The 25,940-nt window shown below is 43.9% G+C and overlaps 1 protein-coding gene across 7 annotated transcripts in view; it reads left to right on the top strand.

The window, feature by feature from the left end:
• NFATC3 (nuclear factor of activated T cells 3) overlaps positions 1–25,940 on the top strand; it is a 154,907-nt gene that overhangs the window by 52,607 nt on the left and 76,360 nt on the right. For all 7 annotated transcript variants that reach the window (XM_044269853.1, XM_044269856.1, XM_044269860.1 and 4 more), the window contains 3 exons: positions 9,622–9,821; positions 12,276–12,448; positions 17,453–17,593. In XM_044269853.1, the coding sequence (XP_044125788.1) occupies positions 9,622–9,821; positions 12,276–12,448; positions 17,453–17,593 (514 nt within the window). The remainder of the gene's footprint in view (positions 1–9,621; positions 9,822–12,275; positions 12,449–17,452; positions 17,594–25,940) is intronic.

The following is a 25,940-nucleotide window of genomic DNA, read 5'->3' as shown; positions in this document are numbered from 1 at the left end:
GGCACGCCCCCCCTTAGCTGCGACAGGGGGAGCATGGGCACGCCCCCCCTTAGCTGCGACAGGGGGAGCATGGGCACGCCCCCCCTTAGCTGCGACAGGGGGAGCATGGGCACGCCCCCCCTTAGCTGCGACAGGGGGAGCATGGGCACGCCCCCCCTTAGCTGCGACAGGGGGAGCATGGGCACGCCCCCCCTTAGCTGCGACAGGGGGAGCATGGGCACGCCCCCCCTTAGCTGCGACAGGGGGAGCATGGGCACGCCCCCCCTTAGCTGCGACAGGGGGAGCATGGGCACGCCCCCCCTTAGCTGCGACAGGGGGAGCATGGGCACGCCCCCCCTTAGCTGCAGCAGAAAAGACACGCCCCTTGAGCTGACAGTTTGATATAAATCTAGCAGTGAAATGAATGTGGAGATCTCTAGATCCATGTGAGGTGCAGGGCTGGTTCTAGCTTTGTTAGAGATTGTCATGTACCATATGATATCTGATTTTTATTTTTTACATTGGTCATGGGATAATCCCTGTAACAAATACATGTGCACCAACCAATACTGTTCGTATAATCTGAGCAACTACTGAGCCCACGGTGTATACAGTGTCTAATGTTTAAATGTTCCTAAACTTCCAAATTAACTTTATTGAAACCTGCTCTAAGGCCCTTTCAGACGAGCGTCGCGCTACGGACTCGCAGAGCAACACCCGTCCTGACCTCCCAGCACTGCCCGAGGTCGCATAGCATTATATTGATTTATGATGCTATGTAACCCTTACAGTTCTGGAATGTATTGGATAATGCTGATACCATGTCAATTTTACCACACATTTTTCCACAGGGTGTAGATGAAATTTGTAAAAATCCCAATTTACTTTGCCATAACTGTATGGACTTGTTTACACGTAACGGAAATTGCTGCGGTTTTTCTGTGTGTATTTGCAGATTGAAAATCTGCGCAAGTTTTTATTGTACCAGCAGAGTGAATGTTTGTGAATCTCCCATTCATACTCTGGCCTGTTTCACACGGTCAGTATTTTGCATCCGTATTTGAAAGCCAAAACCCGGAGTGGAACCTACAGAGATAAGGTATAATAGAATTGTTCCCTTCTGTGTTTTGGATCCACTCCTGGTCTTGGCTTACAAATACTAATGCAAAAATACTGAGCAAATACTGACAGCGTGAAAGACGAGTCGGCGTATATTTTATGTGCAGAAAATGACCGGCTATGGGGATGTTTAACTCCACAACATGTCAGTAGTGTGGCCATACCTGACAAAACTGCTGCGGATTCTGTGCATCGGAATTTAATGCAGATTTTGGGGTGGATTACCCGTGGACCCACAGCAAACCAACAACTCAAAATATAAAATAAAACCTGATCTCTCCTGTACAACCTAGTCTCCTCGTACCATGTGACTTCCAGGAGAAGACATTGTTGCAGTAGAGTGGGTTCTACTTAAACCTGCCCGGGAACCGGTTCATGCACACAAACGTATTTTCTTTCCGTGTCCGTTCTATTTATTTATTTATTTATTTATTTATTTATTTATTTTTTTTTGGGGGGGGGGCAGAACCATTCATTTCAATGGGCCCACAAAAAAACCTGTGTGTGCATTCTGTCTCCGTATGACCGTTCTGCAAAAAAGTGGAACATGTCCTTATTATTGTCCGCATTATGGACAAGGATAGAACTGTTCTATTAGGGGGCCAGATAAATGCACTTATTTTTCACAGCAGTTTGGCAAGGCTAGCTTCACACCTGCGATCTGAATTCCGGCAGGCTGTTCTGCCAGATAATGCCTGGAATTGGCCGGACACAAACCGCAGGGTGCAGCAGTTTGTGTCCAGCCGTTTTTTTTTTGTTTTGTTTTTTGTCTGCTGTAATGCGGCCTTTTAAGGGGTTCTCCGGGCTTTTAATATTTATACCGTATCCTCAGGATAGGTAATTAATATCAGATCGGTGGGGGACCGACACCTGGCAGCCGTATGAAGGGAAGGAGCACGTGTGCCTTTTCTCTTCTTGCTCACCATAGACATGGCAGCAGCGAACAGGAAGGTGCCGAGTGTGGGACCCCTGCCGATCTTATATTGTTGATTATTAATATTAAAGCCTGGAGAACCCCTTCAATTGGGGCCAGCGGGCATTCCATATTTATCTGGCAGTGCTGGATCCTGAGAATTCCAGCAGGCTGTTCTCAGGTGTTAAACCAGCCTAAGATATGTGTTTATTCAATTTTCACATGTGGAATTACAATGACAGATAACACAAGATCCCCCATCCACAATAGGTGATATGAAAATTCTCCCATAGAAGTCATTGAGGCCCCCTGCAGTCATGTGGCTGCTGTCAAAGTACAGAAAATCTTGACATATTATAGGTTAGTGGCCAGTGTGAAACTTGCACAGTTTTTTCCTTTTTTTAATATAATATATAAATAATATTTGGCCAGGATAAGTGTCCATTCACATGTCCGCAAAATGGGTCCGCATCCATACCGCAATTTTGCGGAACGGGTGCAGACCCATTCATTTTCAATGGGGCTGGAATGTGCTGTCCGCATTTGCGGATCCGCACTTCCCCATCCGTGCTTCCGTTTCCACAAAAAAATGTCAAGACAAGATTAGGCATTTTTTTTATTATAGTGCTGGCGATGTGCGCTCCACAAATTGCGGAATGCACATTGCCGGTGTCCGTGTTTTGCGCATCCGCAAAACACTTACGGATGTGTGAATGGACCCTAAGTAGTGAAGGTGTGGTGCTCTGATTGTCACCACCTCTAACTCCTCCCTGGTCTGGCTGATGGTCTGACTGAGTGTTCAGTGATCCCTTCTCTACTGTGCAGACGGGGAAGAAATTCAAGTATAATAAGTAGTTTGTATGGAGTGACTGTAAAAGAAATACCGCATGTAGTTTTTAATTAACTATAATAGTGACATATTAGTTTTTAAAATCTAAAAAGAAAGTGTGGAAGTGTCCTTTTTAAGCTAATGTATAGGCTTTTTTCAGTTCATTAACCTTTTGAATACATTTCCCCAAGCTGTTAGCAGTGTTTGCCCCTTTTTTGTCACCTTGCTGACTCCATATAATGCTGGCTATTGTTTAGGGCCACTTATAGCAGCCACTAAAATAGTGCCTTAGCCATCGATGAGCAGCGTTCAGTGTTCTGCAGAACCAGCTTTTCATTACTTTTTTATTGTAGAAGCTCCACAGATTTTTATGCAGGTTTTTTTTTTAAAATCTAAATCCAGAAGTGGATTCACAAGGTATGGCCAATATATAGGAAGAAATTCACAAAAATGGGGGTGCTGTACTCCCTGTGGCCGCTCCATTCATTTTCATGGTAGTTCCGGAGATAGGTGAGCGTTGTACTCGGCTATCTCTGGAAATGAATGAACCCGTCGCCCGCATGCCTGACTGGCCGCTCCATTCATTTTCATGGTAGTTTCGGAGATAGGTGAGCGCTGTACTCGGCTATCTCTGGAAATGAATGAACCGGTCACACGCATGCCTGACCGGCCGCTCCATTTCAGGAGGGCTGCAGGGGGTACTGGGCCCCGTTCTCATAGTCTGGACCCTGACCAATATATTAGTTATCCCCCTCTCCTGTGGATAGGGGGATAACAATGTAACCGGAATACCCCTTTAATTCCAAAAAGTGTTGCGTCTGCTTCGCCTTGTGGTACGCGTGAGTTCGTATAGTGATCCTGTACGTTCTCGCCCTTCGTTACATCTAGTTAAATGCATTCTAACAAGTCGTCAGATGCCCGATCTTGGCCTTGAAGGGATTTCATCTTGTCCCCATTGTGAAAAAATGTCATTGCTTCACATAGGCTGAATAAAGCAAATTGAGATGGCCTCATCCGTTTGTCTTGGTGCTACCTTGCAAACACAGAGCTTATCCCATTGTGACCTTCACTGCTTCCTTTCTGGTCGCTCAGCTTTGGTTAGCTTACGCAGGCATTGGCCTTTGCTATGGAAACAGCAGGGAAACAGAAGCGAGAGCTGGCAGCGTTCCCTGTGTGCACAGTCTGCTGACAGTGCGCCCGCCGTGTGAACATCTCAGCTCTTCATCCTCTTTTTTTTTTTTTTTTTTTCCTCTATGAACTTTGAATATGTTGAGTTTTCTTTCAGAATTGCAGTTGCCATTCGTAGACCTGCAGCTTTGGATGGTATAAGGCATGGGTGCCCAACCTGCAGCCCCGGGACCACTTGCGGCTGGTCATGTAGCCCCCAATCCCATGGACACAGAAATGCAGACATGTACCGTAGGATCCATCTCAGAGGAGTGGCACACAGATCAGCAACAGGAATGAGCACCCCATATATCAGGAGGGTGGCGTGCAGAAAGTGCTATGTAGCCTTCAGGGGTGGCCATCTATGCGAGCTACTTTCTCAGTCCTGCTAGGGTGGTAATGCCTTTTTTTTTTTTTTTTTTTTTTAAATGTGGCCCTTGATAGTGCTTCAATATGAAAATGTGGCCCTTGATAGTGCTTCAATATGAAAATGTGGCCCTTGGACCAGAAATGGTTGTGCGCCCCTGGTGTAAGGCATCTGTATGTAGCCATAGTTAGTGAGCAGAATACAAGTTATAACTGGCTGACGTGTCTTTTCTAATGCTTCGTTTACATCAGCGTTCAGCCTTTCCGTTCTCCTTCTCCATTTAGGAGCTGGAAAACGGAAAGGACGGATTCGGCACATAACTGAGCCAAACGGAGCCTACGGACCCCATAGACTATAATGGGGTCCATTATGTTTCCGTTCAGAAGATGATTTTGGAGCGGAGACAAAAGTTGTGCGCGCAGGAATTTTATCTCCACTTCAAAACGGAAACGCTGAGCGGTGATGTGAACGAAGCCTTGCTATATTTCTCTTCACTATTACAGCTCATTTAGACGACCGTATGACCTCCGCAAATAGCAGTTTGCAATACACGGGAATCGGCTGTGTAAACTCCGTGCTGCGTTGCGAACCCATTGACATGAATGGTTCTGCAGTCCGCAAAATACGGCTTTCGTTTCCATGGGCTTCCAATCTATGCCTCCGCACAGTAAAATCCGTGCCTCCGACCTCTTTTGCGGATCGTGGACCCTGTTTGCAGTCCGCCATATGTTTGTCTGAATGAGCCGTAACAGTATAAAAACGTATGGCTGCTGCCAGTAGACCTTTTTAGCTGCTGTGCCCCTCCACTGCCCAGAAAAGTGAGTGGTCCTATTTTGGACCTTAATTATATCTAGATCTATTTATTTGTATCTGGCTTACTTTATATATGGTGATGGGCGGTTCTCATTAGCTCTTGTGCATTATAAAGCTGTATCTCGCAGGGCTTGAGATGGGATGGATATGAAATGTGCGTCCTATGTATTGTATAATTCGAACTGGATTAGGGGCCATATTGAATTGGCAACCTTATTGGTTCTATCTTATCTTATTTTATTTTTTCCTTAATTTTTGATATTTTGTACATTGTACCCTACTGTGCATTTTTGTCCCCTGATGAACATGATGGGGGAAATGCATCGGGACGCTATAGGGCAGTGATGGCTAACCTCCAGCACTCCAGCTGTGGTGAAACTACAACTCCCAGCATGCTCCATTCATTTCTGTGGAGTTCTGAGAACAGCCAAGCAAGTGTATATCTTGGGTGTTCGTAGTTTCACCACAGCTGGAGTGCCGGAGGTTAGCCATCACTGCTCTAGGATGTAGAAGGCAGATATTGGGGGTGGGTTCCAGCACAGGGTCCCCGTTATCAGGGGTAGAAAGGGTTTCCCATCATCTTAGCATTGCGTTGTCAGTGATTTTGTGATGCCCTGTGAGGGAGATGCATTAAAACGGACGCTTCAGCCGCCACTCTTACACTGATCTACTTTGGAGTAAGATGGGCAGAATCCTGGGTTGAAATCTGTGCCTGTTATGAGCTATTGTTTACACCAATTTTCCTCCTAATTTCTAATAAATTCTAATAAATCAGCCAGACCTTGCCCACCTTTCCTTACCACTTTTGAAAAGCGATGAGAGGAGTAAAATTTTTTTTTTTTACTTTTTGATGCCTTAAAATCGGTGCAAATAAATGTTTTTCCCCCCCCGACCTCCCCTTCCCCGTGTGTTCTGACCAGCAGTGACTTGCACTGTGTAGCTGCAGTATCTTCTGTGGGATTGGACCCCATAGCACCCATTAGCCTTTGGTGCCCATGAACCTGTCCCCAGATCACCAGTTGTCCTCCCTTGGACCACTCTTGGTAGGTATTACCTACTGCGTACCATGACCATTCTCAGAAGGCATGCTGTTCTGCCGATTCTCTCATCCAGTCGCCTGGCCGTCACAGTTTGCTGCTTGTCAGTTGTCCGGATCCTTACACGAAGGCCATTTTCACACTAGTGTTTCTATTTTCCGGTATTGAGATCCATCGTAGGGTCTCAGTACCAGAAATAAACGCTTCAGTTTTGTCCCCATTCATTGTCAATAGAGACAAAATGTAACTGAGCAGAACGGAGTGCTCCAAAATGCGTTCCTTTCCGTTCTCATTCCGTAGAGCAAACAGCAGCATGCTGTGGTTTGCTTTCCGTCCTGGGATGCGAATAGAAAACTGATCCGTCCTCTTTTGACTTTCAATGGAGTTCATGATGGATCTGTCTTGGGTATGTTACAGATAATACAACCGGATCCGTTCATAGCGGATGCAGACGGTTGTATTATCGGTAACGGAAGCGTTTTTGCTGAGCCCTGCCGGATCCAGTAAAAATGCTAGTGTGAAAGTAGCCTTATTCATTTTTTCTGCTTTCAAGAGCTGACTTGTCACTTGCTGCCTTCTGTATTTCACGCCTCTACAGGTGATGCGAGTGACATTGATTCTGTCGTGACAATGGCACCTGTCCTCTGTGTGTGTGTGTGTGTGTGGGTATTCTTCCAGTCTGTGCTACGTTCCACCACCCCCTTCTCCGTAATAGAGGTCCCCACCTTTCTCTATTTGCGTTCCTTCCGTCCTCGGCCTGTGATGTGGAGCTCATGTATGATCCTCTATAGTCGCTGCAGCGCTCTGCACAGTGTCTCGCTGCAGCACTATTTCTGTCTTTCTCCATTTCTTTGGGGGAAGGGTTTCATTTCTGGCTGCACTACCCTTTGCAGCTGTTGGGCAGTGAGTACGGTATATATCACTCACAGGCTCTCCTGCTTTCTCAGGGTCTGTTAACATTTTGTTTCATGTTCCTCTCTCAGTATATCCATAGCCCCTCACCCCATAGTTATATAGTAAGACCTAAGTCCATCAAGTTCAACCGAGGAATAGGTGGGGACGTGGATAAGCTGTACCAGCGTGTACCAGCATATCCGTCCTGCATACCTTTTTTTTCACTGTAACATAAAGCTTAAGACTCACGCACAGAAATGTATTTTTTTTTTTGCGGCCCATATTCCAATCCATTCACTTCAGAGGGTCCGCACAAAAAAACTGAATTTACTCTGCGTGCATTCCATTTCCGTATGTTCACATGGCCATTCCACAAAAATCTTAAGGATATGACACGTGCACAAGACCGTAGCACGTCTGTGCCCGCATTGTGCCCCGCAAACATTCACCTCATGTAGTCCATGCACTACTTATTTGTGGTGCGGATCGCGGACCCTATTCAAGTGAATGGGTCCACAGACGGCAGACATGCACAGGCACGGCCGGCACACGTGTCGTGTGCATGAGGCCTTAAGAATACCCAGAGACAGTGTACTGCCTAGGTCAGAGGCGGCACTCAGAGCCCTCTCTGTGGGCACCCGCACTGTGAAAAAAGTCTATGGTGTACCAATATGCCTTAGACTTTTCCTGCCATTCATCAGCGCAAGGCGCACTATTAACAGCACAGGCAGCGCACTGAATGTAGGGAGCTATTATAGCTAAATGATAAAGTACATGGAATATATACTATATTAAACAATAGTATTCAGGGTAAATTGCCGTGTTGGCACTTTACAATAAATAAGTGGGTTTTGGGTTGCAGTTTGGGCACTCGGCCTCTAAAAGGTTCGACATCATTGGCCTTGGTCATGGATGGCCAACCTGCGGCTCTCCAGCTGTTAAACTACAACTCCCACCATGCCCTGCTGTAGGCATGCTGGGAGTTGTAGTTTTGCAACAGCTGGAGAGCCGCAGGTTGGCCATCCATGGCCTAGGTTTGTGTGTATCTTGGCCTGTCATGTTATAAATGTTGTCATTTGGTGGGGGGGTTTGACGGTGCATCAGTAATAGTGTGTCAATATTTTGTAGGACACCTTATGAAGGACGAGAAAGACCTTATATGTTAACCTTCACCTCATTATCTGGGCTCATATGTGGACCCATTCACTTCAATGGGCCCTCAAAAGATGTGCTGTCCACATCCATATGTCCGTTCCGTGGCTTCTGCAAAAAAATCTAGAACATGTCCTATTATGGCATCGGTCGTGTGGATGAGCACTTATTCTTGAAAGCACTTGCCGGATGCTCCATCACTAAGACGAGTAATATAGGACTAGAAAGAAATTGTCATGTACTCCATGACTCTTAATATGCCTGTTCACACAGTAGTGGTTTTCCAATCAGGGGAGCATGCACTACTTTGGTCTGTGATGCGGACCAAATGCTACCATTGACATCAATGGATCTAGACCAGAGTTTTACACCAGTCTGTGATATCCCCTGCTTCCGGAGGATGTGCCTAATTTATGACGAGACACATGCTTTAAGTTTTTTCGAGTATTAAAAGTCGCAAACTGAAGGTTTGTGTGTGTTTTTCTAGCATAAAAAATAAATAAATAAATTGGCGTGGGGAGGGAATGGTAAGTTACCTTCATTGTGTTTTGAATGGCCAAGTCAAAGTCCTGAACTTAAATGGAATCTGTCACCCCCCCCCCCCAACTGGTACCTGAATAGTACTGCTGCCGGTCATTAACGTACATGGGCATACTCGTCTGTTTCCCAGCTGAATCAGCGTTGGAATACGTTGGGAGTTCTCTTGCGCCATGCGCACACAATGCATGAGCTCAGCAGTCCCTCCGTATACCAGCGGGGGCGAGTGTACACATTTATATTAGTGATCAGTCACCTGCAGCAGTACTATTCAGGTAGTCCCTTTAACCCTATGGATATGTTATCACCTGAAGAGGGCTGTGCCCCCCAAGGCTTCCCAGAAATATTGATGCTTGGAAACCGGGACTCCGCCAGGGAGGAATTGTCCAAAACTTCTCCTCAACATTGTTCAAATGTTATTTGCAGCTACTGTAAATGTTGTTGGAGGTGATTGCTACTAAAGGGAGATCTACAAGTTACAAAATTCAAGGGTTCACTTACTTTTTCTGCTTTACTCAATGTGGTCAATAATAGAGGAGAATAGTACAACTGCTTGTGTGTTATCAGTTTAGCTAGATTAGGCATGCTCAACCTGCGGCCCTCCAGCTGTTATAAAACTACAACTCCCACAATGCCCTGCTGTAGTTTGCAACAGCTGGAGGGCCGCAGGTTGAGCATGCCTGAGCTAGACTGTATAATTGTGACCACAGTGCAGAAATCCAGGCAATTCCTTTTGCGTTTTATGTTTTCTTACGACTGTAACTGCAGGAAAGGATTCTCGGCGGTAAATGCTGATTTCTGTCTTGTCTTCCAGCTGGTAGGTTATACGGAGAAGCCTGTTAACCTGCAGATGTTTATTGGAACAGCAGACGACCGTTACTTGAGGCCTCACGCGTTTTACCAGGTGCACAGAATAACTGGGAAAACCGTAGGTACTGCAAGCCAAGAGATTATCCTAGCAAGCACGAAAGTTCTGGAAATCCCGCTCTTACCAGAAAACAATATGTGTGCCAGGTGTGTACGGTGATCTATTATGTATAGTATGTTGGAATGAATTGTACACCTTTCTGTTATCAATTACATGTAAATAGTGGTAGACTGAATGTCGCTTCCAGCAGACTGGGAGCACTGAACGTGTGCTTGCCCATTGTAGGCAGTGTATGTGCAGTCACTAAAGTGGGCAAACGCTGCGTGCCTGCAGGTGTCCTTTTTATATTAGCGCTCTTCTTGCATTGCTAGATGTTAGGCTTTCAGGTCTATAATTACCTGGCTAACCTCATTTTTTGATGCAGGCACCACGATAGCACTATGACTTTTATTAGTGACAGACAATTAATTTCCTGCCACTTCACGTGGAGTGGAGCCGCGGGACCCGAGCACGACCACTACACAGCGGACGGAGAGTTCTGCTTCCAGCTACGCCCCCTGTGTGATTTCCAATATAAGTGCCTGCTGAGAACAGCCGATCGATGGGGTGCCTGATATTGATGGCCTGTCCTGAGGATAGAACCCGAGCAAGGGGTTTGACCACTATCTATCACTAGCTGCACATGTGCTGGGCGTATCACATGCCTGTAGCTAGTAGTAGTAGGCATTACTGAGCCATCAGCGCCAATGTACGATGGTTTAATATGCTTAATTTATTTTTATTTGCAGGTCTGCCACCCTCCAGCCTCCATTCCCTTACTCTGGGGATGGACAGGTGAAGTTTGTCCCCAGTGTAAGTCAATGGAGACCCCTGATGGACTGGACTCTACATCAGTGGCCATTTTCTGAGCGCATTGCTAGGAAGCAGGTGTGCAGAACTGCAGGTAAACTTTAAATTAGGCTTACCAGAGGGGTTGTTCATTTTCTTTGGGCCTTTCTACCAGACCCCCACCACATAGCCAGACCTGCATAAGGAAGCATACTTATTTGCTCCTCACCACTAGATTCCTGCTCCTTCACTTCCCTGGCTGCCTGGCTTCGGTCTCCAGTCGTCAAGGTCCTGTTTGACGCAGGTCTCGTGTCCGCTGCAGCCAGTGACTGGCCACATGATCCACGTCAAACAGGGTGTTGACACATGGAGATTAGAGCCAGGCAGGGTATCCAAAGAGCCAGAACCCAGCAGCAGATGAACAACCCCTTTAAACCATCGGACAACAGCACCAGTGGTTTAATAATGCCTATTACATGTGCAGTTAGTAATAGATGGTGGCAAACCTCTTTTAAAGGCGTTATCCCATGACTAATATAAAAAATGAAAATGAAAGACATCATATAGAACATGACAATCTCTAACAAAGCTAGAACCAGCCCTGTACCTCACATGGATCCAGAGATCTCCACAGTCATTGCTCAAATTGCCCTGCTAGATTCTTTTCAGGCTGGCAGCTCAGGAGGCATGTCCTTTCTACTGCCGCTCTCTCCCTGTAACTGGCACAGCTTCTAACAACAGTAGATACATCAGTTGGCGGTTAGAACTGAGCATGTGCGACCACCTCAGTGAGGTGAACAGAAAAATATGAAAAAGAACTAACAGCAGGTGTTTCCTCCCCCCCGCCCCCCCCCTGCCCCGCCTTTAGATCCAGATGCTAGTTTGAAAAATGTAATTATTTTTGTGGTACAGCCCCTTTCAATTTAAATGCTAGAAAATTAAAGGGGTTTTCAAACTAGTTCCTGGATCTGAATTCTTCTTCTGTAGTTGCATGTAATAAAAATGTTGTATATCCACTTAGGTATTCAATAAAATGTATCTGTATAGTGCCACCTGTGTTTTTTTTTTTTTTTTTTTTTTTTTTTTTTTTTTTCCTTCTTCCTATTTCTTTGACCTGCTCACTGAGAAGGCCGCACATGCTCACTTTCATCCTTCAACTGCCCCCTGAGCTGTGATGGGGAGAGTGTGGGCACGCCCCCCTGAGCTGTGATGGGGAGAGCGTGGGCACGCCCCCCCTGAGCTGTGATGGGGAGAGCGTGGGCACGCCCCCCCTGAGCTGTGATGGGGAGAGCGTGGGCACAGCCCCCCTGAGCTGTGATGGGGAGAGCGTGGGCACGCCCCCCCTGAGCTGTGATGGGGAGAGCGTGGGCACGCCCCCCCTGAGCTGTGATGGGGAGAGCGTGGGCACGCCCCCCTGAGCTGTCAGCTTGATATAAATCTAGCAGAGCAATGAAGGAGGAGATCTGATTTTCATTTTTTACATTATTTATGGGATAACACCTTTTAAAGCATATACATCTCAGATGCACAGAAAAACAACCCCCCCAACAGCAACATCAGAAATAAAATGGCTTTCCAGATGCCATGAGGCATAAATGAGCAAAGTGGCAACTTGATTAGATTTGGTGTTGGGTTTGTCACCGGTGTGTGTGTGTACCAGCGCTGTGCAGTATGTTATTCGCTTGGCTGAAGGTGTGTTTTTGTAGGACAGGCCTCGTCTGAATGGTGTCTTGTCTCTTCTGATAGCCTGTCTGATTATAAATGTTTTACAGCATTGACTGTGCTGGGATTTTAAAGCTGCGGAATTCTGATATTGAATTGCGTAAAGGAGAGACGGACATTGGCAGGAAGAATACCCGGGTGCGCCTGGTGTTCAGAGTGCACATACCCCAGGCAAATGGAAAAGTTCTCTCTATACAAACTGCTTCCATACCCATTGAATGTTGTAAGTATTATACATGTCCAACCAACACAGCAAATTCATGTTTTTTTTTTTCTCGCTTTAATGTTCCATAATATGAAGCAGCGTATTGTGCAAGACTGCTCATATTGGGGGCAGAATGTGCCGATGCCTGGGCCTCACTACTGGTCAGGATGCTTATCCCAGTGTCTGGTTATCAAGGTTAAATAAAGCCTGTTTTGAGGATTTCACAGGGTGAGAACATCTGTGTCAGATATTAATTCTGCTATATACCACATATATGTGTATATGTTCTATATGAAAGGGGCATAGAAATCCTAATCTTCTCAGTTTTGTCCTACAAGAGTAGACAGTTCTAACAGAGGGCGGAACGTACTGCTCCGAAAAATGCGGAACGCACATGGCCGGTATCTGTGTTTTGCGAACCCGCAATTTTCAGATGGCAAAAACGTCAAAGGCCGTGTGCGTGAGGCCTTAATCGGCTATAGAGTACCATATTCTGCACACCCTGAGGCAGTCACTGATGTAATATCGCCACGGTCATCCAGTACCTCCTGCTGCTGAGATAGGTTCTTCTCAGTCACTGCACATTGATGTATGATATCTTAATGCTTGCGACCCTTAGGGGACGCTCACACAGCGGTTTATACCGTCAGATTTTGGTGCAGACTCTTGTCTGCCTCTTATTGTTTTCAATTGGCGGCAGCGCTGTGACCACACCAGGAAGGGACACGTAATTTCTTGGTGCAGTGTCCTGACGAATGCTGCTTGAAGTTGCAGTGAATTTCTGCTCTCAGTTTAGCTTCATTCCGTGGAGATAATCTGCAAGCAGGTCAGCAGCATTCAAAGTAATCAACTGTGGTGGTTTCTGCTGCGGAGTACAGAAGTCACTGCGTGTTTTTTTTACTTTCTTTCCAGGCTCTTTAACTTCCTTCTTTGCACTGCCACAGCAGTGCTCAATAGGAACACAATGAAACTCCCGTAGGCTGCAATAGTAATTCATTGCAGTCTATGGGAGAAGCAATCAGACGGTTGCATGTTCAAGTGTGTGTAATAAAAAAATAAATGTGTGTGTGTGTGTATATATATATATATATATATATATATATATATATATATATATATATAATCATGTGTATGTGTGTGTGTGTATATATATATATATATATATATATATATATATATATATATATATATATATTTTTTTTTTTTATTTTTTTTTTCACATCTACCCCTTTCCTCATATTGAAAATAAAATAAAGATCATAGGCATCGCTGTGTCTTAAAATTCCCAAACTAGTAACATACAACTGTATTTATCCCATAAGGTGAACACCGTAACGAGAAAAAAAGACCCATTTGCCGTTTTTTTTTCCTTTGCTTCACCTCCCAAACGAAATTGAATGAAAAATAACCAAAAAATCATACACACTCCAAAATTATATTAATAAAAATCGTTGTAATCGCACTGACCTGGAAAATGGCAACTGGTTAGTTTTACCACATAGGGAACGCCATCAAAATGAAACCCATAAAACTGTGGCAGAATTGTGTTTGTGTTTTTCAGTTTTCACAATTTCACCCAATTTGGTAATTTTTTCCATCTTCCTACTATAATATGCAATATTAAATGGTGCCATGAGAGAGAACAACTTATCCCGCAAAGACTCCCTCATATGTCTATGTGAACGGAAAAATAAAAAAGTTATGACTCTGGGAAGGTGGAGAGAGAAAAAACAAACACAAAATTGAAAATTACTTGGTCATTTAGGGGTATAGTAGAGATACACTTTATGGAAACTTTTAAATCATGACCAGCTGGGGCTCCTGGGCTGGAATTTAGACTTGCTTCTCTACTCTAACATATACCTAAAAGCTCCAAAATGTATAGTATTTTATGTTACAGTAAAATAAGATATTTTATAAGGGAGTGTGCCATACATAAAAAAAAAAAAAAGACCTATTGTTTAAATCCTATTTTTTGTTAAACTTTTTTTCCCCTAGAATTTTTGGCGAGAAGTCATTGGGGTCCCCTCCTGTCCATTGCCTATGTGTAGCTGCTCTCAAAAGACAGGAAGTCTTAAAGGGCATCTGTGTTTGTCCCATGTTCATATGTGCCCGCATTGCTGAGAAAAATTGCATTTTAATATATGCAAATGAGCCTCTAGAGGCTCATTTGCATATATAAAAACATATTTTTCTCAGCAATGCGGGCACATATGAACATGAGACCAACACAGATGTCTTCAGCTGTCAAGCGCACATGAAACAGGTCAGCCAGTGTCATAGGTACAAATCTGCTGACGGATGCCCTCTATCCTCTTCCCAACCGCCCATCGTAAATTTAGGTCAGAGGTCAGACATTTAAAAATGGTGCCCGCTCGTTCATAGCTGCCTGGACTATTGTATGCGATTGATGAAAACATTGATCACATCAGATGCCGTGTTCAAATGTGACTACAGCATCTGGGACCCTAAAGTCTGGGAGCACACGCTCCCGGCCGTGCTTCGGCTCGACCGGTGGGGATCAGGAGAACAGGATGTGCTGCAGCCCCTGTCCTCAGGAGTGGAACGGGGCAGCTGCACACTAGTTACTATGGAGAGCATGCCTGTGGCAGGGCTCCATAGGAACTCAGTGTAATTCTAATAGACTCCAATGCTATGCAATGTATTCAAGTCTATTAGAGAAGCAATCTAATGATTGCTTGTTATAGTTTCCTAGGGGAACTACTAAGGCGTCTTTCACACTTGCGTTCGGGGCTCCGCTTGTGAGTTCCGTTTGAAGGCTCTCACAAGCGGCCCCGAACGGATCCGTACAGCCCCAATGCATTCTGAGTGGATGCGGATCTGCTCAGAATGCCTCAGTCTGGCACGGTTTGTCCTCCGCTCCGCTTAGCAGGCGGACACCCGAACGCTGCTTGCAGCGTTTTGGTGTCCGCCTGGCCGTGCGGAGCCAAACGGATCCGTCCAGACTTACAATGTAAGTCAATGGGGACGGATCAGTTTGAAGTTGACACAATATGGTGCTATTTCAAACGGATCCGTCCCCCATTGACTTTCAATGTAAAGTCTGGACAGATCCATTTGACTAACTTTCACACATAGAATTTTTTCTGTAATATTATGCAGTCGGATCTGTTCTGAACTGATCCCATCGTCTGCATTATAGGAGCGGATACCAGACGGATCCGCTCTGAACGCAAGTGTGAAAGTAGCCTAAAAAGTGTAAAAGATTTATTTATTTTTATCTTAAAAAAAATACAAAAATTCTAATCACCTTTTCTTTTTTTTTTAAAATCAAATCGTTTTTATTAAACCATTAAAGACAGAAGTTTACAAATCAATACAATGTCTTTTCTTACTTTATCCACATTATGGAATCAGCGTACATCGGTATCATGACAGCACCAACACACTTACAAATCAAGTATCTGCATGTACTTCGTACTCAAATGAAAAACAATAGACACCAGGAATTATAAATGCCTAGACCCTCCCAAAGCCCCTCCCATCACCTCCCCCATCCCAACACCCCCCCCCCCCCCCCCCGTGAACTAGTCTTGAATCTATCTGAGCCGATATAACCACATGGGTATGAGATAACCAATCACTCCACAATTTGTCAAACTTTTGAGGACACCCTCTTTTCACAAACACCCCTTTCTCTAATATCAACATATCATGCACCTTCCTCTCAAATTCCTCCAATGTAGGCGGACTTCCCTGGATCCATCTCAGAGCCAACAGCTTCCTGGCCACATACAGCAACCTTCCCACAGCTACCTTGACAGATTCATTCCCTCCAATCTCAGACACATAACCCAATACACACACCTTAGGGTCGTTTTGAATTTCCAACGTCATTTTACTATTAATCATATTCCTTACAGCATCCCAATAATTCCCAATTACCGGACAAGACCACAACATATGCAGCAAATCCGCACCATCTTCCATACATTTCGGACATCTGTCATCAGGTCTCACTCCCACTTTTTTCAGGAATACCGGTGTTTTGTATACTCTATGTATGATAAATAATTGGGACAATTTACCCTGTTCACTCAAGGACACCCTGGGGACACCTTCCAGTATATTTTCCCACTCATCCTTAGACATATCACCCAAGTCTGCCTCCCATTTCTTCATTCTTGAGAGCGGAAACCCCTCCAAGAATTTACCAAGTAAAAGAGCGTATCTAATCACCTTTTCAGACTTCCCCCAAAATAATAATGCATAAATAATTTTAAAAATTAACACATGGGTATGTGAAAACGCCTGTACCATGAAAATATACAAATATTTATCCCATACGTCAAAAAGCAAAACGGGAAAAAAAAAGTCAAAATGGCTAATTCAACATTTTGGGACACTTCACCTCCCACAATTTTTTTTATAAAAAGTGAATAAAACTTAATCACACCCCAGACTTAAAATTTAAAACGCAAGAAAAAAATATACATGTGGGTTATTGTTGTAATTGCGATGACCAGGGGAATAAAAGGAACAGTTCACTTTTACTGCATAGGAAATGGTGTAAAAAAAAAACAACTCTGGATAAATTGTGCGTGTGTTGTGTTTTTTTTTTTTTTTTTTTTTTTTTTATAATTCCACCCCAATTGGAATTTTTTTTCCCACTTTCCCGTAAGTGGTGCCAGGATTATATGCATTTAAAAAATGTAGCTAGAGACATGGATATCTTGTAAGAGTTCTTATGGAAAAACAAAAGTGTAATTTTTTTTTTCTTTTTAGGTTATAATATAAAGGTATTTAATATTTTTTCTTCTGACACGTTCCCTCTCAATTAAGTTCGTCAGAGGCACATGGCCATTAATAGGGGAGGGGAATGCCTGTACTGAAATGCTAAATTACAATTTCTTTCTGTGACTTTGAGTTGAAAATATAGTGGAGAACGTGTCCAGTGAACGTGTGTAGCATTTGTGTAGTTTTTATGTTTTAATGGCAACGTGTTTTTGATTTTTATTTACCGTAAGTAATTGGCTTTTTTTTTCCTTTTCCTAATAAAAGCCCAGCGATCTGCCCAGGAATTACCACAGGTGGACAAATATAATCTAAATAGTTGCTCAGTTAACGGTGGGATGGAGATGATTATCATAGGTTCCAATATCGCGCCTGAGTCCAAAGTCATTTTCGTGGAGAAGGGACAAGGTAGGATTCTTTCATGTTCTAAAGCCTTGAAAGGTTTGTAGGTCTCGTAACCAAGCATGTCATTTTTCTTCATAATTGAAAAGCATTTTAAACTATTTGTGTGTGTGTGTGTGTGTGTGTGTCTCCTCTTTAATCCCAGGAAACCTCTTTTGGTCTTGAAATGGTCAAAGTCCTGATTTGAACTCCATTGACACATTGGGAGAAATGGTCTTCTTTTTGTCCTGAACAGGCCCCAGTCTTGTCCATGAGCTGCATTTTGCAGCTTAACCTTTTTTTTTTTTTTTTTTTTTTTTTTTTTGTCTCGTACATCCTTCTGCTTTATTTTTCAGACGTGCAGAGGTGGGAGCCCCTGTGCAAGTGTGCAAAAAATAGAACAACTACTTTTTTGCTGTTTGCAATGCAGTCTGCGGTTCCTGCTTAAAGGGGTTTTCTGAGTTTTTTTTTTTTTTTTTTTTTAACCTATCCTCTAGATAATTCATCATTATCTGATTGGTGGGGGTTCAACACCCGGGACTCCCAACAATCCGCTGTTTGAGAAGGCACCGGCGCTCACAGTAGCGCCATGGCCTTCTTTCTGCTCACCAAGCAGAGTGCCGTTCATTGGCTGTGGCTGTGCTTGGTATCCTAGCTCAACCCAATTCACTTCAGGGGAGCTGATCTCTGCCTAGGCCAGTGATGGCTAACGTCCAGCACTCCAGCTGTGGTGAAACTAGGACTCCCAGCATGCTCCATTCATTTCTATGGAGTTCTGAGAACAGCCAAGCAAGTGTGCATCTTGGGAGTTGTAGTTTTACCACAGCTGGCGTGCAGCCATCACAGGCCTGAGCCACGTGACTGGTGAGTATGATGTCACATGGCCTAGGGAAAGCTGCAGGAAGGCCACGCCACTAACATGAGCATTGGTGCCTTCTCAGATAGCTGATCGGTTGGGGCCCTGGGCATTGTACCCCCCACAATCAGATTCTGATGAGCTAAATCCTTTTTTTTTTGGGGGAGCATTTCCTCAGACTTGTACTAGGGGTGTTAAATAAGTTATCTACCCCAGCATGTTCTGTCAGTGTTGGAGAGCTGAGCTTGTCTGTGCAGGTTGAGACATGTCTGGACATTCAGCATACACCGTAGAAGTTCAGTCTCATGGAAGCACTGGAAGTGACGGGATGACACAGTGCCGTAAGGTGTGGGTCCTTACAAAGGAGTGAGGGATTTTGAGCTTCGTAATGGAAAAAAATAACCCTAAAGAAATCCATGAAAGGATGATTGCTGTATATGGTGATGATGCTCCTTCCTACTACCAAGTAAAGTTTTGGGCCAAGTAGTTTAAGGCTACTTTTACATCTGCATTGTGCTGTCTGGTTTTGAGGTCTGGCACAGGCTCTCCGAACCGCAACACATCGCTTCATTTTTGTTCCTATTCATTGTCAATGGGGACAGAACTGAACAAACCAGAATGGAGGGCACCAGAATGCATTCTGTTCCGGTTTGTTGAGTTCCCATGCCGGACACGAAACCGCTGCAAGCAGCGTTTTTGTGTGCGGAATGGGAAACTGAAGAAGCCCGATCCAGCACCAAAAACTGGACACAGTTTCTTAATTTTCAATATAATGCAACCGGATCTGTTCTGAACGGATGCAGCCAGTTGTATTATTATGACGGAAGCGATTTGCTGTAGTTTTAAGATCCCATGCCAGATCTCAAAACCGGACAGCAAAAACGCAGATGTGAAAGTAGCCTAAATGGGGAAGAGAATCAATTGAAGATGGCTGGGCGACCTGTTGAAGCATCAGAGGAAATGTGGAGGCCATGATTTTGCAAGATCATTGGGTCAACGTTATAGCTCATTAATTAGGCATTTCAGTTGGCACAGTTTCCAGTATCATTCATGATGTCTTGATGTCAAAGATCCGTTTTTCCGGTGGGGCCCTAAGCAAAAAAACGGCAAAAAAAGCAATTTAGACATGCTTAGACAAAATCCAGGAGACTTCGGTTCTCGAGTTATTACGGGTTTTGAAACGTGGGTCCACCACCATGATCCTGAGGCCAAACAAGAGTCCATGTTATGGAAGCACAAGGGGTCACCAACTCCAAATAAATTTTGTGTGCAGCAGTCAGCTGGAAAGATCATGGCAACATTTTTGGGTGGATACAGAAGGTGTTTCATTACTAAAATTAATGCCACAGAAGACGATTACTGGAGACCCCTACTCTTCAACAATGAAGGCAATCAAAGAGAAAAGTAGTAAGTTCAATTTTCCCAGAAAATGTTGTTTTTCATATTTAGGTAGAAAACATATTGAACACCCCTCGTATGTGTAACGAATGCCACTAATTGGCATATGTCACCCACAGCTAAAACGAGAATAATGTATGAAATGTATGGAATAATGCAGTCTGTATCCCTTACAATAAAAAACACAGGTAACGACCAGATCTACATCTAGTAGACACCTTCTTCTTTTTTTTTTTTTTTTTTTTTTTTTTATAAATAGGTTGGTACTCTTTCATTTTCATGTTTCCCCAGTTCATCCATAAGTAAAATCCTAATTTGAATAATTTAGATTAATTATAATCTGAAGATTTATTTTTTATTTTTTTGGTGTGTTTTTGTCATCTGTATTGTATCTGTATTGCTTTGGTGTGCTAATGGTAGTAAAGCTGAGCGCTCTGCCTAACAAAGGAAATATGAAGAAATATAAAATAGAAGATTAAATATTTATACAAAATCTCCCATTCTATGTGAATATTTCTAATGTATTATGTCTGCTGTAATTACAGTAAATAATTGATGGCTTGATTATGTTAGAGGGCGGCATTAATATTTACTTACGCTGTGAGCAGTGTCAGCAGCTGTCCAAACAATGCACCCTTATAGAGGACATGTTTGGGATCTATCAAGAGAGTAGTCACAAATGTAACGTAATACCCTCGGAGACAACTGATGGTGGGATATACAGGTGAAACACGAAAAATTAGAATATTGTGCAAAAGTTTATTTATTCAGTAATGCAACTAAGGCTACTTACACACTAGCATTCGGGGCTCCGCTTGTGAGTTCCGTTTGAAGGCTCTCACAAGCAGCCCCGAACGGTTCCGTCCAGCCCTAATGCATTCTGAGTGGATGCGGATCCGCTCAGAATGCATCAGTCTGGCACCGTCTTGCAGCGTTCGGGTGTCCGCCTGGCCATGCGGAGGCAAACGGATCCGTCCAGAGTTACAATGGAAGTCAATGGGGGCGGATCCGTTCGAAGGTGACACAATATGGTGCATTTTTCAAACGGATCCGCCCCCCATTGACTTTCAATGTAAAATCTGGACGGATCCGTGTGAATACAAATTGTACTTAGACTTTTTAAGTGAAATATAATGCAAACTATTCCGTCTGAACGGATACCATCATTTGCATTATAGGAGTGGATCAGTCTGTACAAATACCAGACGGATCCGCTCCGAACGCAAGTGTGAAAGTAGCCTTAAAAGGAGTTGCATTAATGCAACTTAAAATTAGAATTTTGTGAAAAGGTTCAATATTCTAGGCTCAATGTGTCACACTCTAGTCTGCTAATAATCCATACCCCCTGAGCAAAGGGTACCTCAAAATTGTGACTTTGGGGTTTCATAAGCTGTAAGCCGTAACCACCCAAATTATCACAAAGGCTTGAAATATCTCGCTTTGCATGTAATGAGTCTCATGTGTTAGTTTCACCTTTTAAGTTGCATTACTGAAATAAATGAACTTTGGACAATTATTCAAATTTTTTCGAGTTTCACCTGTAAATGGCTGGGTTCTGTTTTTTGCATCCTGCAGACACGTGGCTTGATTTCCTGTTGATCACATCGTGCCAGCGTATTCTACAATGCCGTACAGAGAGCGTTCCCATTCAGTCCCTGTCCCCACATCCTACGTTCTCCATCTCGGACACTCTTACACTAGGACCAGTCCTCATAGCAAGCCAGCTAATAGCAGTTTGTTTTCTGGAGTGCGGTAGGAATCGAATGACCAGAGGAAACCCACACAAACACGTGTAAAACATACAATCTACATGCAGATGTTGCCCTTTTGTCAGATTCAAACCCAAGACTGCAGGAAAACAGTGCTGCCAATTATTTAACGGCGTCCTGCGTATGTTCTTACTATTACGTTGTGTAATTGTGGCTTTCTAACCACAGTAGTACATAATAGGACACCCAGTGGTCTGCGCGGGCACAGGAGCTATGCCAGTGCCATTCTCCATATACTTCCAACAGTCCTTCTAAGGAGTCTGACAGAGGGGGGCGATTGTGGGGTGCCATGGGTTCAAAAGGCAGCCAGGAGCCTGCCATGGGCCCTCAGGTCTGCCCAGAGAATTGTGATGCAAATTTGGCAGGTAACATTGCATCTTAGTCCACGCCCCTTTCCATTGTGTCACACCCCTTTTTCTAACAATGCACAGGAACTTTCTCTAACCCTAGATGCAGCAAATTGTACCAGTTTTAGGTCAAAATCTATGTACACTGAGATTAGTAAACGTGAGCCCCCCTCCAAAAAAAAACTAAAGTGTCTGTAATCCACAGATCTGTATTATAGGGATAGCTTTTGTGTGCACTCCGCATTTTTTTTCCTCTTCCAGCAATAGAAGTGACTATTCTCAGACAAGAATAGGACATGTTCTATAATTTGCCGAATGGCCACATGGATCTGCCAAAAAATACAGATGTGTCCATGGCCTCATAGAAATGAACGAGTCAATGGGTTATCCGCAGAAAATGCAGATAGCACGTGGAGGAAAAATAATGCGCATGAGGCCTAATACAGACTTCAGAATGTTAAGTAGAAGTTGCGGGTAAGGGGGGAGTCTTAGAGCTCATTCACACAGCCGCCGTTCGGCCTTCCCATATTGTGGCCTGCAAACAGCGTCACTTGAATTGGTCTGCAACCACTTGAATGGATCCGCAATCCAGAAAGTCAGTTTCTGTCCGTGCCTCTGCACCGCAAAAAAAATTGTGCATGCACTACTTTTTAGCTGTGTGGACAGATCATGGACCCATTCAAGTTGAATGGGTCTGGATCCGTCGCGGCAGCCACACGGATTGTGGCTATGCAAATTGCGTCCCTCCCCCAATGCACGGAACGGCCGAACAACGGCCGTGTGAATGAGCCCTTAAATAAATAACTCGTGAACTTCCTTTCTCTACTGGTTTTCATCACTTCCTTGCATTTTCTTTGCTTCTATGCCTCTTTGCCCATGTGACACCACTTTTTTCAATTAAAGGGGTTGTCCAACATGAATGATCATTTTTCACAGCATAGAGGTATACAGAAAAAAGACAATGCAGCAGCACTCTGTAAACACAAATAAAGTACAATAATGCCATAGTTATAGAAAACATTCTGGTGCTAATACTACGCTTATTTTGCAAATTTGAGATTCTTGGCAAATACATTTTGTACAAAATTATTTTGGCCAGTCTGCCAAACGTCAAGGCGATCTCTAGAAGAAGGGAACATAACACTAAATGCTACCTGTTATGTGCCATAATGGCCACCATAAAATTCGGGGAGTGCAGGTTCCACATGCACGCCGGGTCCACTATGCTTTGTATCATTTTTGGTGCTATAACAGCCTCCATTAAACCCCCTTTTTTGCAGTTGTACTGAGCTGGAGGTGCGCCTGACTCCAGTTGGTCTTGCGCCCCTGACCAGCCTGTCTGCTGATTTTAATTAGAGGAAGTATAAGGCTACATGCACACGAATGTTGTTTGTTTCTGTGTCCGTTCGTTTTTTTTTTTTTTTTTTTGCGGGTAGGATGCGGACCTATTCACACCGTGTGCTGTCCGCATCAGTATGTCCGTTCCGTAGCCCCGCAAAAAAAATAGAACATGTCCTATTCTTGTCTGTTTTAGGCATTGTTACAATGGATCCGCAAAAAAAAAATAAAAAAACTGATGGCATACGGATATAATCCGTTATTTTTCTTTTTTCTTTTTTTTTGCGGACCGCAAAACACATACGGTCATGTGCATGTAGCCTAAATCTGTAGCCTGCTTTCATTGTATTTATTAGAAGCCATTTGGCACCAGGAGAAGTATAGAGTGGGCTCAGCATGCATGTTGGTACCTGGATTTAATGGAGGCCGTTATAGCACCAAAAATGGTAAAAACCAGAGTGGACCCAGCATGCATGTGGAATCTGCACTCCCTGAATTTTATGATGGCACATAACAGGTAGGATTTAGTGTTAGGTTCCCGTCTTAGAGATCACCTTGACGTGTGGCAGATGGGCCCAATTGTAACATAGTACGTAAGGCCGAAAAAAGACATTTGTCTATCCAGTTGGGCCTGTTATCCTGCAAGTTGATCCAGAGGAAGGCAAAAAAAATAAAAATAAAAATGTGGGGTAGAAGCCAATTTTCCTCACTTTAGGGGAATAAAAAATTCCTTCCTGACTCCAATCAGGCAATCGGAATAACTCCCTGGATCAACGACCCCTCTCTAGTAGCTATAGCCTGTAATATTATTACACTCCAGAAATACATCCAGGCCCCTCTTGAATTCCTTTATTGTACTCACCATCACCACCTCCTCAGGCAGAGAGTTCCATAGTCTCACTGCTCTTACCGTAAAGAATCCTCTTCTATGTTTGTGTACAAACCTTCTTTCCTCCAGACGCCGAGGATGTCCCCTCGTCACAGTCCTGGGGATAAATAGATGATGGGAGAGATCTCTGTACTGACCCCTGATATATTTATACATAGTAATTCGATCTCCCCTCAGTCGTCTTTTTTTGTAAAGTGAATAACCCTAATTTTGATAATCTTTCAGGGTACTGTAGTTGCCCCATTCCAGTTATTACTTTAGTTGCCCTCCTCTGGACCCTCTCCAGCTCTGCTATATCTGCCTTGTTCACAGGAGCCCAGAACTGTACACAGTACTCCATGTGTGATCTGACTAGTGATTTGTAAAGTGGTAGGACTATGTTCTCATCATGGGCATCTATGACTCTTTTGATGCAACCCATTATCTTATTGGCCTTGGCAGCAGCTGTCTGACACTGGTTTCTACAGCTTAGTTTGCTGTTCACAAAAATTCCTAGGTCCTTTTCCATGTCAGTGTTACCGGGTGTTTTACCATTTAGTATGTACGGGTGACTTGCATTATTCCTTCCCATGTGCATAACTTTACATTTGTCAGTGTTAAACCTTATCTGCCCAAGCCTCCAATCTATCCAGATCCCTCTGTAGCTGTATAGTGTCCTCTTCAGTGTTAATTACTTTACACCGTTTAGTGTCATCTGCGAAAATTGATATTTTACTATGCAAGCTTTCTGTAAATTGTACAAAATGTATTTGCCAAGAATCTCAAATTTGCAAAATAAGTGTAGCATTAGCAACAGAATGTTTTCTAGAACTATGGCATTTTTGTACTTTATTTGTGTTTGCAGAGTGCTGCTGCATTGTTTTTTTTTTTTTTTTTTTTTTCCTGTGTGTTTCTAGCTATGGCGGTGTGCACCTGCACATTGGGATATGCTGACTGACCCCCTTTTTTTTACGGCATAGAGGTAGCCTTACACTCTGGTCTGAAGTTGATCAAAATGGACAGTTTCTACCAAAACAATCATTCGTCGACTGATGACAGACTGAGTGATTATGATCAGAAAAGAAGTCGTCCGGGGTTTAATATTTTCATTCAATAGTCGCATAAAAGATCTTTCTTTGAAAGAATGTTCCCAGAAAGATCTTCCTGATTCATTGAACATGTATGGCCAGTTAGACTGTAATGGCGAGTATGGACTAAAATGTGTACGGCCGTGCCTGCCAACACATCATTCACCAGATGATTGATTAAACGGGTTATCTAATCCTATAAAATGTCCCCCCATATGCTGGGCCCTTCTCTATGAATATACCGTACTTACTTGGCTCCCAGCTCCCTGCGCCACTCCTGGTCCCTGAACTGCCTCTGCTGCTTCTTCCCGTGCGTAGATGAAAACATCTGGTGTCGGGGGGAGCAGCCAATGGCAGGCGGGGATAAGCCTCCCTAGCGTCGCGGGTTACGCTAGGGAGGCTCGTCCCCGTCTGCCATTGGCTGCTCCCCCCACCGGATGTTTTCATCTGCGCACAGGGAGAAGCTGCAGCAGTGCGTGGACCAGGAGCGGCGAAGGAAGCGGGGTAAGTATATTTAATGTGAGGGGCCCGGCATATGGAGGGACACTTTTTTATAGGATTGGATAACCCGTCTATACAGTAAAGACCAAAAGTTTGGACACACCTTCTCATTCAAAGAGTTTTCTTTATTTTCATGTCTATGAAAATTGTAGATTCACACTGAAGGCATCAAAACTATGAATTAACACATGTGGAATTATATACATAAA

This window comes from Bufo gargarizans, chromosome 10, assembly GCF_014858855.1.
Source record: "Bufo gargarizans isolate SCDJY-AF-19 chromosome 10, ASM1485885v1, whole genome shotgun sequence".
Classification (NCBI taxonomy): domain Eukaryota; kingdom Metazoa; phylum Chordata; class Amphibia; order Anura; family Bufonidae; genus Bufo; species Bufo gargarizans.
This window is presented reverse-complemented; position numbering and strand designations above follow the sequence as displayed.